The following is an 18,716-nucleotide window of genomic DNA, read 5'->3' on the forward strand; positions in this document are numbered from 1 at the left end:
TGGGAAATGTTACTTATTAAGTATTTTGTGTGACATATCTCTGTGATTTAAGGGCATAAAAATTCAAAGTTGGAAAATTGCGAAATTTTCAAAATTTTCACCAAATTTCCGTTTTTTTCACAAATAAACGCAAGTTATATCGAATAAATTTTACCACTATCATGAAGTACAATATGTCACGAGAAAACAGTGTCAGAATCGCCAGATCCGTTGAAGCGTTCCAGAGTTATAACCTCATAAAGGGACAGTGGTCAGAATTGTAAAAATTGGCCCGGTCATTAACGTGCAAACCACCCTTGGGGGTAAAGGGGTTAAAATCTGACACCAATGTTGATTTACATTTTTTTTAGCATGTATTTCTTCTATAGAGATGCTGGTACCCAGAATTTGTTTCTGCTGCCTGCATTAAAGAGGTTGTCCAGTCCAAATCGATAAGTCTGCAGTCACTGTGTGACTGCAGACTTATGGACCCCTTTCCCCAGTGCATGCACTGTGTGCTGCAAGAATTCCCCAGTTTCTGATCCAGGATCAGATGGTAAGTATATGTTATACATATGCCCGTCCAGTGTGCGTGGCCTCTCTCCATACACTTGTATTGAGCGAGACCGTGCCTTGTCTAGTCACACGGCTGACCAGTGTGCGTGGCCTCTCTCCATACACTTGTATTGAGCAAGACTGTGCTTTGTCTAGTCACACGGCTGACCAGTGTGCGTGGCCTCTCTCCATACACTTGTATTGAGCGAGACCGTGCTTTGTCTAGTCACACGGCAGACCAGTGTGTGTGGCCTCTCTCCATACACTTGTATTGAGCGAGACCGTGCTTTGTCTAGTCACACGGCAGACCAGTGTGTGTGGCCTTTCTCCATACACTTGTATTGAGCGAGACAGCGCTTTGTCTAGTCACACGGCTGACCAGTGGGTGTGGCCTCTCTCCATACACTTGTATTGAGCGAGACAGCGCTTTGTCTAGTCACACGGCTGACCAGTGGGTGTGGCCTCTCTCCATACACTTGTATTGAGCGAGACAGCGCTTTGTCTAGTCCCACGGCTGACCAGTGTGTGTGGCCTTTCTCCATACACTTGTATTGAGCGAGACAGCGCTTTGTCTAGTCCCACGGCTGACCAGTGGGTGTGGCCTCTCTCCATACACTTGTATTGAGCGAGACTGTGCCTTGTCTAGTCCCACGGCTGACCAGTGGGTGTGGCCTCTCTCCATACACTTGTATTGAGCGAGACAGCGCTTTGTCTAGTCCCACGGCTGACCAGTGGGTGTGGCCTCTCTCCATACACTTGTATTGAGCGAGACAGCGCTTTGTCTAGTCACACGGCTGACCAGTGGGTGTGGCCTCTCTCCATACACTTGTATTGAGCGAGACAGCGCTTTGTCTAGTCACACGGCTGACCAGTGGGTGTGGCCTTTCTCCATACACTTGTATTGAGCGAGACAGCGCTTTGTCTAGTCCCACGGCTGACCAGTGGGTGTGGCCTCTCTCCATACACTTGTATTGAGCGAGACTGTGCCTTGTCTAGTCCCACGGCTGACCAGTGGGTGTGGCCTCTCTCCATACACTTGTATTGAGCGAGACAGCGCTTTGTCTAGTCCCACGGCTGACCAGTGGGTGTGGCCTCTCTCCATACACTTGTATTGAGCGAGACAGCGCTTTGTCTAGTCACACGGCTGACCAGTGGGTGTGGCCTCTCTCCATACACTTGTATTGAGCGAGACAGCGCTTTGTCTAGTCCCACGGCTGACCAGTGTGTGTGGCCTTTCTCCATACACTTGTATTGAGCGAGACAGCGCTTTGTCTAGTCCCACGGCTGACCAGTGGGTGTGGCCTCTCTCCATACACTTGTATTGAGCGAGACTGTGCCTTGTCTAGTCCCACGGCTGACCAGTGGGTGTGGCCTCTCTCCATACACTTGTATTGAGCGAGACAGCGCTTTGTCTAGTCCCACGGCTGACCAGTGGGTGTGGCCTCTCTCCATACACTTGTATTGAGCGAGACAGCGCTTTGTCTAGTCACACGGCTGACCAGTGTGCGTGGCCTCTCTCCATACACTTGTATTGAGCGAGACAGCGCTTTGTCTAGTCACACGGCTGACCAGTGTGCGTGGCCTCTCTCCATACACTTGTATTGAGCAAGACCATGCTTTGTCTAGTCCCACGGCTGACCAGTGTGCGTGGCCTCTCTCCATACACTTGTATTGAGCGAGACAGCGCTTTGTCTAGTCCCACGGCTGACCAGTGGGTGTGGCCTCTCTCCATACACTTGTATTGAGCGAGATTGTGCCTTGTCTAGTCACACGGCTGACCAGTGTGTGTGGCCTCTCTCCATACACTTGTATTGAGCGAGACAGCGCTTTGTCTAGTCCCACGTTTGACCAGTGGGTGTGGCCTCTCTCCATACACTTGTATTGAGCGAGACAGCGCTTTGTCTAGTCACACGGCTGACCAGTGGGTGTGGCCTCTCTCCATACACTTGTATTGAGCGAGACCGCGCTTTGTCTAGTCACACGGCTGACCAGTGTGCGTGGCCTCTCTCCATACACTTGTATTGAGCGAGACTGTGCCTTGTCTAGTCCCACGGCTGTCAGTGTGCGTGGCCTCTCTCCATACACTTGTATTGAGCGAGACAGCGCTTTGTCTAGTCCCACGGCTGACCAGTGTGCGTGGCCTCTCTCCATACACTTGTATTGAGCGAGACAGCGCTTTGTCTAGTCCCACGGCTGACCAGTGGGTGTGGCTGACTAGCTCCATACAAGTAGCCACGCCCACTGGCCTGGAGTGTGTATGAACATGTACATATTTTCCGATCAGAACCCGGTGAATCCCCACAGATGACTCTGCGTGCGCTGGGGGATTCATAAGACTGCAGTCACCCAGAGTGACTGCAGACATATCGATTTGGACTGGACAACCCCTTTAAGCAGGCATACAATAATGACAGTTTCAGTATTCTTGTGTCAGCTTGTAATTAGCTGGGTTATAGTCAGCTGGTAGTAGTGCCCTCTCCTCCACATACTTGACCAGTCGGGCTGGAAGTCTGCTGCATGCCCAAGGCTCCGCTCACATCTGGGTCAGAGGCACTTACAGGCAGACTTGATGTTGAGATCAGGGCTTTGTGGGACCAGATAATCACTTCCAGGACTCATTGTTCCTCCTTATGCTGATGATGGTTCTTCATGACATTGGTTGTGTGTTTGGGGTCATTGCCTCCAAATTAATTCTAACGAAGGACAATCCGCTATCTCTCTCGTATGATGGATGTGTACTCGTATAACACACACATTTTTGTACTCTTGATAGTCTTCTGTGTTTAAACCGATAAATGATCCCTTTCTTGGATGCTGACAAGCTCGTCTTTGCACTATGCTGGGATAAGGCGTCTATCAGGCTCTGTTGGTGTCGGCCATGCGTTACATCTGCACCATGGTTCCTGTTTTTACTGTACCCATTACACAGATGTGACTGAAGCCTAATTTTAAATTTGTTGTTTTCACGTGTATCTTTTCTCATGCATGATCAATCAAATTGGGTTCCTTTAAGAATGCCTAAAAAGTGTCTAAATACATAATGTACAAGGTACAAATAATGAAAGACTTTTTTTTACACAAGTTGTTCCCAAAATGTGGGGCATTTAGCTTGAACGATATCCACCTTTGGGGACACCCTCTCACTGTGGTCACCCTACCTTTGCAAATGCACGTAACCATATTTTGGGCACTAACGATATATAATTTTTTTTCTATGTTGCCACATGATTTAAAGGGAATGTATTATCTGTAAATTACCAATTATGTAACCAGTTCAAGACCAGGCCATTTACCCCCGCTCCAGACCAGGTACATTTTTTTTTTCGTACAGTTTAAAACGCTGTAAAAAAAAATTATTTTGAATATTCAAGTAATTTCTGCTTCTTTTCATGATACACTGGGTTTTGTTTTTCATAACACTGTCATAATTTTTTTTTTTTTTTTTGCTTTAAGCGACATTGTTGGAAAACTAAGGGAAATAAGTGTTTTTTCTGTTTGTTTTACAACCACACAGGACCACTAAAATACAATTAATAGAAATCTGTCACCACGGTTTTTCTGCCCCATCTAAAAGCATCATGATGAACTGGCAGAGCCGCTGATTCTAGTGATGTATCACTTACTCAGCCGCAGGTTTGATAAAATCACTGTTTTCTGTAGATCTAGCCGTTCTCTAATACTGGGCCCTGTATAACCCCGCCCACACCATTGATTGGCAGATTTCTACTGCGCATAGGCAGAAAGTTGCCAATTAGTGGAGGGCATGTGGTTATACAGAGCTCATGAACATAGAGATATACATAGCAGCAGGTTTACTAGTTATCTAGTGATAACCTTTTGCTTATAAATCGTTAATTTTATTAAAACTGCAGGAAGCAGCCCAGTAAGTGACACATCACTGGGATGAGGGTCTCAGTCTCTGCATAATGCTGTTTACAGATTAGGTGGCCAAAAGCTGATGACTGCTTCCCTTTAAAAATGTTATTATTGTTTATCTGGTATTTATTTTTTTGTGAACCTCTTCAAATGAATGACTAATGGCGGTATTTGCTATGCCAGAAATCTTATTCCAGCAGGGACTGGAGTAGGATTTGTGGTGAGGCACACACCGAGGTGCACCCCAGTTTTCTGACGCTCCTGACTTGTCTTCATAAATCAGGAACATCTGACTCCAGCACATCTCCTCATCAAGACCAGTGTGAAAAATGAATTGGTCCCGATGTCAATTTCTGATGATGCTTTCCCTCTACCCTCGTTCTGTAGTGTAAATTGCCCAAGAGGGATCAACTGTGCTAGTATTAGAATGCACACAAGGCTTTATAATGCATCCTCATTGTAATAGTACATATCATTTGTATTTTTTTCTGTTTTTATTAGAGAGAGACTTTCTAAAGAAGCTGTGCTTGGTTTTGACATTGAATGGCCTCCTGTTTATAAAAAGGGTAAAAATGGAAAGGTCTCCCTCATCCAGGTGTGCACGTCAGAAGAAGAATGCTACTTATTTCAGGTTTCATCCATGACAGGTCTGCAATGCTTAAATATTCTTACATTGACATACTGTATGTGTATTATGAACACAATTGCATTCACAAAAGCATTAATTCATGGTGGTGTCTTCTTGCTTTGAGGATATAGATCCATTTGATATTGATCTTTTAGGCACTGTAGGAATCGGAATCCCGCTGTCAATCTCTGACAGCCGAATTTAACATGCGCAGATAAGGGTGCACTTTCTTACATGCTATTATTGGCACTCCCCTGACGTGGCCGGCATTCATAGGAGTGTGAGATTTTTGCTATACATAGCAGTGCTGACACAATTCTTTGTATAGCGCAAATGATCGAATGATCGCAGCTCCAAGTCTCCTAAAGGGAGTTTTAAATCCATAAAAGGTGAAAAAAGTTTTTAAAAATATGAAAAAACGTCCCACAATTTACAAATCGCTCTCTTTTGCCCCATTAAAAATAAAGCAGTTAAAAAATTTTTTTACACACATTTGGTATCGCTGCATTTGTAGAAGTCTGATCTATCAAAATATAAAGTATATTAATCCAATTGGTAACAAACAAAAAATCAAAACTCCAGAATTACGTTGTTTTTTACCATCCACAACATGCAATAAGAGGCGATCAAAAATATTGTGCCTACCCTAAAATGGTATCCGTAAAAAAAAAGTCAGCTCGGGGTGCAAAAAATAAGAACTCTCTTACCCCCATATTCCCCAAAAATTAAAATGTTACGGGTCTTGGAAAATGGTGACAAAAGAAAATGTTATTTTCTTACAAATTTCCAAATTTATTTTGAGCGCTAAAATAAAAAAAATAAATAAATACACATAATTGGTATCTGCGTACTATCCTAGAGAATGTTATTGCCAAGTCAGTTTTATCGTATACTAAATGTGGTAAATAAAAAATCCCCCCAAAATATTGTGAAATTGCATTGTTTTTGCAATTTCAACACATGAGTTTTTTCCTGCTTTCCAATGCATCATAAGATAAAATGAATGGTGCCATTCCAAAGTACAACTCATCCTGGAAGAAAAACAAGCCCTCATATGGCTATATTGATGGAAAAATAAAAAAAGTTATGGCCCTTGGAGGGAGTGGAAAAAAAACCCAATGAAATAAAAACAGAAAATGGTTAGTTATGTGTAACAATGAGAAATGACAGGGAAAACGTATGAACACACTGAATTTTATTTTATTTAATACGTTGTATAAAAACTTTTGTTGGTGATGACGGCTTCAAAATGCCTCCTGTATGGAGAAACTAGTCACATGTATTGCTCAGGTGTCATTTTGACCCATTCTTCTACACAAACACCCTGCACACAAAGTACTGCAGTGCTCAGGCGCCGGGAGAGGTCAGAGAGGCCCTGCGCACTGCAGTACTTTGCTCTGCCCTCAATAGGGCAGACAAAGTACACCTGCGAAGGAGCCGCGGCGGAAAGAAAAGAAGAGGACGTCATCTTATGAAGATGGGAGGCGCCAGACCCGGACCGCGACGCTCATTGGACCGGACCGCCCCTGGATGAGTTTAATCTAACTTGATTTTCTTATCTTTCACGATACATCTGGGGCTTATCTACAGCATTACAGAATGCTGTAGATAAGTCCCTGATGCCGGTGGGCTTAGCTTATAGGCGAATTTTTGGGTGACAGATTCCCTTTAATAACTTTGTACAAAAGCCTTTGTTAGTGATCAGAGTTTGCAGACGCCTCCTGTATGGAGAAACTAGTCACATGCATTGCTCAGTTGTGATTATGACCCATTCTTCACACAAACACTCTTCAAATCCTAAAGGTTCTGTGGGCTTTTTTGACCTCTGAGCTTTAGTTCCTTCCATGAATTTTCTATTGGATTCAGGTCCGATGATTGGCTGGGACATTCTAGCATCTTTATTTAAAAGCCAAACCAGATTTCCTTTTGCACTGACGAGGAGCAGTACCCTGAAACACAGTGTCTGCAAATTGAGATTCTGGTTTGGCTTTTATTCGAAGTCATGTGACAAGGCTCGTTAAAGGGTCGACATTAACTTTTAGGATTGCTACTTCCAATAGGTGGCACTAGAGTTCTAGTCCTCTTCCTCTCTGAAGAGACAATTTGCATATTTCCCAGAGAATCATTGCAGCTTTAAGTCTCCTCATCTCGGCACGCTTAGTATGTCAATCTCCGCAAGGAAAAACGCTTGGATATCCACTGTAGGTATAATCGATCTCCTTTGAGTGCAGCTCACCAAGCTATCACTTTGTAAAGGAGTTAGATCACTATTAAAAATTCACAAATACTGCACCTTAACATGTTTCGCCAAGTACTGTTATCTTCAGGGATTATAAGGACCAATTACCCCTATAACTCCTGAGGATACCAGAACTTGGCAGAACTGATGATTTTCTTCAATGTATCACATATGGCAATATGTATCAGCCTGGATTCCAGGATATTTAGGTTCTAGAGGACTTACACATGCCTAAAATCAGGGTGGATAAAAATCAATGTTTTTTTTAAAAAATCAAAAAAATCGGATTTTTTTGATTTAAATCGGATTTTTTTGATTTAAATCGGATTTTTTTCAATAAACTGCTTTTTGAGGAAAATATTTTACCATCCAAAGGTTCTTCCATCATGAGATAAAGCTGAGTTGTTTAACTCAGTAGAATAAAGGCTGTATATGTGTAACATTCACAATGCCATGCTCTTCCAGAGGTTTCTGTAGGATGCTGACTATCCAACAAGTTTGGGCATGTCAACTGAATGGAAAAAGAAACTAAACCAAAAGTGAAACCAAGCTAGAAGTGTGGAATTAAAGGGGCAATATGAACAAAATGTGGAGGCTATTAATAGTTTATACAATTAAGACATGCTGCTTTTAAACACCTACCTATTGCCATATAGTAAAACAAAAAAGATTTTTACTTACTTTGGGGTCCCCCCCTCACCCTGGCGTTAGATCGTTGCCCCTAGTTTCGTCCGTGTAACTATGGGCGCACATGCGCACTGCTCTCACTTCTCATTTTAATCGTGATTTATATTAAAAAAAACCTTTTGATTTAAATCAGTGATTTAAATCATCATTAAAATCATGATTTAAATCGATCCGATTTAAATAGAAAAAAATCTTTTGATTTAAATCGTGATTTAAATCATGATTTAAATCGGCGTGATTTAAATCAATCCACCCTGCCTAAAATGTGGTAAAATGTTGACTTTTTGGCTTATAAACTGCACCTTATTAGGACTGCCTAAAAAGTTATTTGAAGTTCCACTCCCATTTTTTTTGTATTTCATGATAGGTGTCAAAAATGGATTTTCAGTGTGTAGTAAAATACTAATTGGTGGCTCTCTTCTACTGTTTTCTGACAACACTCCAATCCCTGTCTGCTATCTTGGGACTGCAGCACTGACTGGCCGGAAGTCACTTCTGACTGTTACTATCTCTCTTAACCCCTTCCCGACCCGGCTATTTTCCGTTTTTGCGCTTTCATATTTTCGGCCCCTTCTTTCAAGAACTATAAATTAATGTTTCCTTCCACACAGCCTTGTGAGGGCTTGTACTTTTGAATGACGCCATCCATTTTATCATGTGATGTACTGGAAAGCGGGGAAACAAATTCCAAGTGTGGCAAAATAGTGGAAAAGGCGCAATATATTTACTTTTTTTATGTACAGTGTTCATGTTGCAGTAAAAATGACCTGTCAATATGATTGTGTAGTTCACTAAGCAGATACCAAGCATGCATAGTTTTTATTTAAGTAGTAAAAAAAAAATTCTGAAATTTGAAAAAAATAATAAAAAAAATGCAAGTCGCCATTTTGGGATGTGAACCTATGGGAGGCTTGTTTTTTGTACCCAAAGTAGATGTTTTTATTAATATCACTTTGTGGTAGATATAATGTTTTGATCAACTCTTATTACATTTTTGTCGTCTTTGTTGTGTCACCGTTCTCCACATCCTCGGGATGCAGACCGTGGTGAACACATTAGTGGAAGATGGCGCCGCTGGCTCCATATTTCACCAATCAGCGTGTGAGACAGCAGACACAATGACATAATTGCATCGCGCTGCTGAGACTCAGAGCTCTGGGAAAACGTGGCTTTATATATAACAGGCCATTTGGGACACATGCTGTATATAAGAGGCCATGTGGGGCTCATGCTGCTTACGAGAGGCTGTGTGGGGCACATACTGCATTTATGGGGCTTTGTGGGGCTCCTGCTGTATATAAGAGGCAATTTTGGGGCTCATGCTGTATATAGGAGGCTATGCGGGGGCTTATACCATATATAGGAAGCTATGTGGAGCTCATGCTGTATGTAAGGGGCTGTGTTTGGGCTCTTACGGCATATAGGGGGCTGTATGCTGGCTTATACGGTATATAGCGGGATGTCGGCATACTTGATGATGCTCAGTATTAAATGATACAATTAATATTAGCATAACATAATTATAATACATTAATATTGATCATAATTAATTTTAGCCTATTGGTTCGGTCCTCCATAGCAGTCATTATAGCTGTCAGGAAAATGAATTGCGCACCCCCTTGTTACAGCATTGCACTGGAAAATGACACAGCATTTCTAAAATGTAGCTAGTGAACTGGTCAGAGGACTATGCAATATAGTATATACTGTAAATGCAATTTATCTTCCTCAGGTTTAAAGAATGTGCTGGATTGTCTAATTGGATTCTCTATCACACAGGTTTTCCTAAGGGTCTTAAAAGACTGCTTGAAGACAAGTCTGTAAAAAAGGTTGGAGTTGGGATTGAAGGTGACCAATGGAGGTTATTGAGCGACTGTGACCTGAAATTGAAAGGATTTCTCGAACTTACTGATTTGGCCAACGAAAAAGTATGTAACATTTGGAGCTTTTTATAATATATTTGTATACACATTCCTATTACATTCAGCTATCATTTTTCTCTTTCTCTTTTTTTCTTTGTATCTGTCCGGTAAGAATGCTGAACTCGTAATTTTCGGGTTCACCGATCTCTATTTGTTAAGACTGACTTAGTTGTAAGACTGCTCTCTTCCAAACTGTTTCTTGGATCGCACTATTTCATACTGTAACGTAACTGAGTGTGCTAGGTTAACTCGATGAGAAAGCGAAATGCATCACTGTCTGACAGCAGCCAATGGGAGGTGTTATGCCAACCCCACACAGCAGAAATCAGGACCATCTTTATCTTGAGCTGACAGCTAGCTTTAGTGTTTACAGCTTTAACTCCTTAACCGCCGATACGCATTAAAACTCCGGTCATTAAGGGTACGTATTGCTGTTTTATAGTGGCAGTCGGGAATAAGGAAATAGCACCACTGAGCGGCGGCGATTCCCGTGGGTGTCAGCTGTACAATACAGCTGACACCATGCAGTATCGGACCCGACCAGTTTTGCGACCGATTGGGGCCAATTAACCCCTTAAATACCGCTGTCAAGACCACGTGATGACCCCCTGGTATGGTGGCCTGTGATATCCAGGGTCTCACAGGCATAATCAGTGAGACATTAAGGTGTCTCATACTCTGCTGCACATGAGTACAACAATGTATGAGACAAGTGATCACAATAAAAGTTAGACATGTGCCACAGTGGAAAAAAAGTAACATTAAAAAATTGTAAAAAATTTCACACAAATCACTAAAATCCGTTTTGCCACTCAAAATGCAGTGTTTCTGGTAAAATAAACCCATACTCATAAATGGTATTGCCACGTCCAAGACTATCCGCTCTAAAAAAAACTGGCACATTATTTATTCTGTTGGGTGATGGTCGTTTAAAAAAAAAAAAAAAAAAAGCTGAAAAAAACCTCCAAAAATGTTGCTTTTTTATTATGCTGACTCACAAAAGAGTGATTAAAAAGCGATCAATAAGTCATATTTACAAAAAAAAGTGATAAATAAAAGCGCCAAACCATCCAGCAAAAAACAAGCCCTAATATGGTTCATTCGGCAAAAAAATAAGTTATAGCTCTCAGAATCTGATGATGCAAAAACAAATTCATTTTTTTTAAATATTGTTTTTAGTCTGAAAATGGAGCAAAGCATTAAAAAAAAAATAGATAAATCTGGTATCGCTGTAATAGTACAGAACCGACAAACAAATCGGTCTTCGCATTTTTACCGTACAGTGAATGGTGCAAAAAATAAAAACAATAAATGAATTGCTGGGTTTTGTTCATTCTGTGTCTGAAAAATGTGAATAAAAAGCGATCAGAAAATATTATGTGCCCCAAAATGGTCCCCAAAAAATCTGCAACTCGTCCTGTAAAAAATAAGCCCTCACACAGCTCTGTTCGCCAAAACATAGTTACAGCTCTCAGAATATGGCGACAAAAAAAATACTTTATATAAAAAAGCATTTTTAGTATGTGATAGCAGCAGAACCTAAAGAAAAAACTATATAAATCTTGTATCGCTGTAATCTCACTGACCCGAAGAATAAATCTGCCTTATCACTTATACCCCATGTTGAACCCCACAAATCCAAAAATAACTACTCTTGTACGGCTGGCTAAAAATAAGGTTCGGCTCACGTTTACCAGTAAAATGTAATATTTCCACGTCTCAATGTTATAAAGTTCTGTGAGCCACCTATAGGTTCAAAATACTCACTACACCTGTATATGACTTCCTTGAGGGATCTAGTTTACAAAATGGGGTCACATGTGGAGGATTTCTGCTGTTTTCACACGTCAGGGGCTCTTTAAATGTGACATTGCATTCACAATCTATTCCAGGCAAATAGCGCTCTTTCCTTTCCTAGCTCTGCCACAAGTTTTTGACCTCATATGGGGTACTGTTGCATTCTGGACGAATTGCACAGCAAATTATGGAGTCTGTTTTCTCCTATTATCCATTGTAAAAATTACAAAATTGGGGCGCAAAGAACATTTTCGTGGAAAGAATGAAAATGTTCAATATGGCGACCTAATATTATCAAATTCTGTGTAGTACCTGTGGGTTCAAAATGCTCACTATACCCCTGGATAAAATCCTTGAGGGGTGTAGTTTCCAAAATGGGGTAACTTATGTGGAGTTTTCATTGTTTAGGCACATCAGGGGCTCTCCTAACGCAACATTTTCATCCGCTAATTCAGTGTTCCCCAACTTCGGTCCTCAAGAGCCACCAACAGGTCTTGTTTTCAGGATTTTCTTAGTATTGCCCAGGTAATAATTGCATCACCTGGACAGGCAAGCATTCAATCACCTTTGAAATACTGAGGAAATCCTGAAAACATGACCTGTTGGTGGCTCTTGAGGACCGGAGTTGGGGAACACTGCGCTAATTATTCCTGCCAATTTTGCATTCAAAAGGTCAAATGGCACTCCTTCCCTTCCGAGCCTTGCCGTGCGCCCAAACAGTGCTTTCTCCTCACATATGGGTTATTGGAATGCTCAGAAAAAATTGCACAACAAATTTTAGTTTCCATTTTCTCCTGATACCCTTGTGAAAATAACACATTTGGATCTAAAGTAAATTTTTTGTGAAAACAAATTTAAATGTCCATGTTTTCCTTCCAGATTGCTTCAGTACATGTGAAGCATCAGAAGGGTTAATAAACTTCTTGAATTTGGTTTGGAGCAACTTGAGGGCTGCAGTTTTTAGAATGGTGTCACTTTTGGGTATTTGCTGTCATATAGGCCCCCAAAGTTACTTCAAATGTGAGGTGGTCTCTAAAAAAAATGGTTTTGTAAATTTTGCTAGAAAAATGAGAAATCACTGATGAACTTTTAACCGTTCTAACTTCCTAAAACAAAAAAAATTGTATCCAAAATTGTGCTGATGTAAGGTACACACGTGGTAAATGGTTATGTATTTGCTATTTTGTGTGATATGACTCTCTGATTTAAGGGCATAAAAATTAAGTTTGAAAATTGCAACATTTTCAAAAGTTTTGCCAAATTTCCATTTTTTTTTCATAAATCAATGCCAGTCATAACAAAGAAATTTAACAACTACTGCGAAGTACAATATGTCCCGAAAAAATAATCTGTTAAAGTGTTCCAGAGTTATAACCACATAAAGTGGCACATGTCAGAATTGTAAAATTTGGCTTGATCATGAAGGTCAAAATTGGTACGGTCACAAAGGGGTTAAAATATAATTTTGTCTATCTTGTTTATACATTTGATATTTTTTTGTATATAGTTTTTTCATATAATATATATTTTTTTTTACTATTTGTAGCTTCAGTGTAAGGAAAAGTGGAGTCTGAATGGCTTGGTCAAACATCTATTCAATAAGCAACTTCTGAAAGATGACTCTGTGCGTTGCAGTGACTGGGATCGATTTCCCCTTAGTGAGGACCAGAAGCTCTATGCTGCCTCAGATGCTTATGTAAGTTAGAATGACATTAAATATCTTAACTGTGATGACTCTGTTGTCGAATGTCCAGGGACCAGTTGCTCCTTCCCTGTCCTCCCGGGATCAGGTGCTCCTTCCCTGTCCTCCCAGGACCAGGTGCTCCTTCCCTGTCCTCCCGGGACCAGGTGCTTCTTCCCTGTCCCTAACGCTAGGGGTGCCCTAGCTCGCCCTGTTTCTTGGGTTACTTCTGGTAGCAAAGATTCCACAGCCACGTACCTTGCCTTAGCTCCTGAATCCACCCTCAGTCTGTTCCCTTTCCCCACCCAGGGAAGAGGGGAGTAGTATTGTACCGTAATACACCAACCAGACTAGCAAGGTAATACAAACAGGGGTAACGAAAAATAGCAAACATACAAATATACACACATAAACAGAGAAATGCATCGGGGTGTGAAGAATTGGGTAAAACCAAAGTAGGAGAAGAAAGGAAATTATCACACATTCAAAACCTAGTAGGAGTCACCGATAAATCCACCAAATGCCTTTCTCCATTAAACACAAACAACACCCTCCAGCCGTGCAGCATAAGCTACTCTGACAATGAGTGCTAGCCAGGGCCCAGATTATATAGAAGATGGGAGTGGCTAACAGTGCACAGCTGAAAGCCTAAACTCTCCAGGATCTCTCAACTGAGCAGATTAACCCCTACACTGCCCAAAGAAATGTAACTATTTAATAAGAAGCTGAAATGCTTCTAACCAGTGCAGGAGTGGGAGAAATCAGATGCTGCAGTCTAATGGCTCCTCTCTGGCTTGGTAAATCCATGACATTATCTTTTTTTTTTCTTCAGTTGATAAATTTATGGATTAAACTATTATCTTATGTGTTTAATATATATTATACCAGTGTCACTACTTAGCCGGCAAAGTTGTGCCACAGAAAGTGACATTTTAGGCAGCCGTGGCGTCAGTGCAGCAGACAAGTGGGCCTTCTTCCACAATTGGTTGGGTGTAATAACTGGGTTACTACATGGCTTGTGGGCCTCAGACAATCTCAAGTTGAGCTCTCTACTTAAGTTTGTTAGGCGTCAGTTGGCAGGGCTTCTTACAGGGAATATGTCAGCAAGTTTTTACATATGTTAGTTGTGGTGCAGCTGTCTAGGACCCAAATCAGGTTGGAATTACACTGGGTTTGTGCCTGTGCCCTTGAACTTGTCCCAGTGCAATTCTAACCTGATTTGCTCATCACTCCTGTGCTAGATTTTTCATGACTAGCAGATCTGATTTAGTCCCCTAATAAATTGATACTTTTTGTTAGAGATTAGATATGCTAGCCATAAGTGCAAGTGAAAGTGCACTGGGGAAATGTCAATTCTACTGGTGGACTACACTGCCATTTCTCTAAATGGTGACAGATTCCCTTTAAAAATTGTATGAGTTATATATTCAGTGTTTCTAGCCTGACAAGTATAGGCAACCTATGGAGATTAAAACTTGTATGGAAAACATATTTGCTTTGAGGTGTTGGGCTGTAGCTTGGGATGTACTGTGACTGAAAGTTGCACTCTGATTACATTCACACTCCTATGCATTTTCCGACTAATTTATATGTGGCAGTGTTTCTCTGAGATTGGATTACTATAGGAATTGGTGTTATGTGACCTACACTGACGAGCAAAAGGGTCACAAAGTTTAGAATTTTTGACTTTCAGGCTCCATATCTCACCATCCACTACTGCTTCAAATAGGAAAAGACCATCATTTTATAGACAATCATCTTGGCTATCTCAGACATAAATTTGACTTGCAACTATTTAGCATATTATTAGTTATGCAGATTCTTCTCATGTCACTGCATTGTTACCATTTTGCTCTTAAAAATCTAAATGTTAAGTTTTACTATTTTGTTAGTATTTTGTAAATCCACCTTGGGCTTTCAACGCTGCCTGAATCGTTCTGGGCATGCTCTCAATCAGGTTCATACATGTCTTGACCAAAATCTGATCCCAGGTCTCTTCTACACGTTCCCAAAGTTGGTGCATTGAGTTATTAGCGAATATGAGAACAAGTTTTATTTCTTTATCGCCTCTCATTGGGGGACACAGGAACCATGGGTGTATGCTGCTGCCACTAGGAGGCTGACACTATGCAAATAAAAAAGTTAGCTCCTCCTCTGCAGTGTACACCCCACCGACTGGCATTATACTCTTCAGTTTAGCTTAGTGTCAGTAGGAGGTGGACACGGGTCTTTCATTAGACCCTTATCTACCTCAATGTGCGTCGTTTCCTTTTCAGGTTTCCGGAGGGATACAGGGTGAACAGTCACACCTGTAGTCCCACAAGGCGGACTATGAGTACGGCGTGTACTGCCACCCCGTATCCTCATAGATCCCTCTCCAGGACCAAGAGCCTAGCACAACAGAGTGCTTAGATGTCCGGTCCTGGCTCCGTCCCCCACCCACTCGCCCACCAGAGCCTGTCGGTCAGAGGAGACGAGGATGTCCATCACAGCGCCGTGGACGTCTCATCCTCCTCAGGTTAGTAGCGGACGACGTGGGATGTTAGGTGAGTATTTCCCTAAATTTCCCAGATTTTTCCTCTGTCCTCCCTCGCAATGTAGGGGAGTAGAAGTCCCTAAATGCGCGACCCTCTATGACGGCGCTGACATTATTTTAATAGGGATCCCAGGGGCACAAAGAGGAGGATAGATTCGCGCGGTGGATGCCGCCGCGCTTCCTCCTGTGCTATCCCCTTTATCGGGACCGCATTCCCTGCGGCCGCACTGTCCAGCGGCCGCAATGTCACCTTACAGGGGCACCGCTTCCCCCTGCGGCTGCAATGCACCCTGTGCCTGCGCGGCGGCCTTGGCATGCTGCCGCGCTACCTACTTCCTGCGGGCTTCGGCGCTGCGATCCTCCGGCGGCGCCGGCTTCTACTTTAGGTCCCGGCCTACTTCGGCGCCGCGACCCTGACTATTCCATCCCCTCTGGCGCCCCTGGCAGGCTCCCGCGCCCCTGGCAGGCTCCCGCGCTGCTCTGCGGCACACTTCTCCGGGGCCGCGGCCTCTTTTCCGGCGGCACCAGCCTCTAATTTAGGTCCCGGCTTCTGCCGGGGCCTACTTCCGGTACGTGCTCCTCCACTTTCGCTTCTGCGGGCGGGCTTTTTCCCGCCCGACATACCGTGCCCTGCCCACCGGCGCCTCTCTGTCTGACTGTGCTGCTCAGGCTTCCAGCAATGCTGTTGCCATCCGCCGGACCATTTGGCTCAAGGCCTGGCAGGCGGACTTATCTTCCAAAAATTCCTTTACCAGTCTGCCCTTCCAGGGCTCTCGTCTATTTGGTTCCCAGCTGGACCAAATCATTAAGGACGCCACCGGGGGTACAAGTTCTCTTCTCCCCCAGGCTAAGCCTCGTCGCCCTCCTAGACAGCAGTTTCGACCCTTTCGGCCTTTTTTGCCGCATCGCTGCGTCAAGCTCCTTTTCCCAGCAGCAACAGAGGCCACAGGCACGTCAAGAGAAGAAGGTGGTGTCCTTTAGGCCCACTCCGTCCTGGCATCCTCGCTACTCCCAGGGTAGATCCTCCAGGCCCAGGACTGGAAGATCCACCTCTGCATGACTCTCGGCAAGACTCCAGCCCAACTCCCAGGTTGGGCGGCCGTATTCTCTTTTTCAGGGACGTCTGGATTTCCGCAGTAGAGGACGCATGGGTCAGGGAAGTTGTATCCTCGGGATACAAGATAGAGTTCGTTTCACGACCCCGGGATCGTTTCTTCGAATCCCGTCCTCCAAGAGATCCCGCTCTAGTTCCGGGCTTCTTCGCAGCCATCGCTTCTCTCCTCAGAGCCGGGTTAATCGTTCCCGTCCCAGAAAAAGAACGGTTCACGGGTTTCTATTCGAACCTTTTTGTGGTACCGAAAAAAGACGGCAAGGTTCGCCCCATTCTGGACCTCAAATTGCTGAACAGGAGAGTTCGTCTGAGACACTTCAGGATGGAATCCCTTCGTTCAGTAATTGCTTCCATGAAGGCCCAGGAATTTCTGTGCTCAATAGATATCCAGGACGCCTACCTCCATGTCCCGATATTTCCCGGACATCACCATTTCCTGCGCTTTGCAGTGCTCCGGGAACATTTTCAGTTCGTCGCCCTGCCGTTCGGCCTCGCAACCGCTCTAAGGGTGTTCACGAAGATCATGGCGGCACTGATGGCCATCTTGAGAGTCAGAGGCCTGGTCCTATTTCCATACCTCGACGACATCCTCATCAAGGCTCCGTCCTTTTCTCAGGCTCACGAAAGCCTGTCCATTGTTCTCGACACCTTAGTCCGTTTCGGGTGGCTGGTCAACCGGAAGAAGTCCTGCCTTATTCCTTCTCAGCGCATCATCTTTCTGGGCATGCTCTTCGACACTCGTCAGACCAGAGTCTTCCTTCCCAAAGACAAGAGATCCACTCTTTGTCGGGACATACGCTTGCTCCAGGGTCCTCGGCCTCCCTCCGATCGGCCATGAGGGTTCTGGGGAGGATGGTAGCAACATTGGAAGCGATTCCCTTCGCCCAATTTCACTCGCGACCCCTACAGCAAGCCATTCTGTCTCAATGGGACAGGTCTGTCTTCTCCCTGGATCGGCCGATCCGACTCTCTTCTCGGGTCAAACGGTCTCTCAACTGGTGGCTGGCGTCACCTCTCGTCTCCTAGGGCAGGTCCTTCCTTCCAGTTCACTGGCAGGTGGTGACGACGGACGCCAGCCTGCTCGGCTGGGGTACGGTTTTTAGCCACCTGACGGTCCAGGGCCGTTGGTCGTCGCAGGAGTCTTCTCTGCCAATCAATGTCCTCAAAATTCGGGCCATCTTTCTGTCCCTCCGCCACTGGGAAAGGATTCTCAGGGGCCTGCCAGTCCGGATCCAGACGGACAACGCCACGGCTGTGGCATATGTCAACCATCAGGGGGGGACCCGGAGCTCCTTGGCCCTTGCCGAGGTATCCAAGATCCTCCTTTGGGCAGAGGCAACAGTTCCGGTGATATCCGCAGTGCATATCCCCGGCGTGGACAACTGGGCCGCCGACTTCCTCAGCCGCGAGGGTCTCGCGGCAGGGGAATGGTCCTTGCATCCGGAGGTCTTCCATCAGATTTGTCTTCGATGGGGGACTCCGGACGTGGGTCTCACGGCGTCTCGAATCAACAGGAAGGTTCCGCAGTTCGTCTCCAGGTCTTGCGATCCTCTCAAAGTGGGCGTCGACGCTCTGGCCATTCCTTGGTCACAGTTCGTGCTGCCCTGTTCCCACCCCTTCCGTTACTTCCCAAACTGTTGAAGAAGATCAAAGCGGAAGGGGTGCCGGTCATCCTGATCGCCCCGGATTGGCCCAGGAGAGCTTG

General features: G+C 44.1%; 1 protein-coding gene across 1 annotated transcript in view; it reads left to right on the forward strand.

The window, feature by feature from the left end:
• The window catches only part of WRN (WRN RecQ like helicase), a 233,478-nt gene that overhangs the window by 17,227 nt on the left and 197,535 nt on the right, over positions 1-18,716 (forward strand). Inside the window, exons 4-6 of the mRNA XM_077274012.1 lie at positions 4,912-5,057; positions 9,744-9,892; positions 13,230-13,379. Of these exons, the coding sequence (XP_077130127.1) occupies positions 4,912-5,057; positions 9,744-9,892; positions 13,230-13,379 (445 nt within the window). The remainder of the gene's footprint in view (positions 1-4,911; positions 5,058-9,743; positions 9,893-13,229; positions 13,380-18,716) is intronic.

This window comes from Ranitomeya variabilis, chromosome 1 (genome assembly GCF_051348905.1).
Source record: "Ranitomeya variabilis isolate aRanVar5 chromosome 1, aRanVar5.hap1, whole genome shotgun sequence".
Classification (NCBI taxonomy): Eukaryota; Metazoa; Chordata; class Amphibia; order Anura; family Dendrobatidae; genus Ranitomeya; species Ranitomeya variabilis.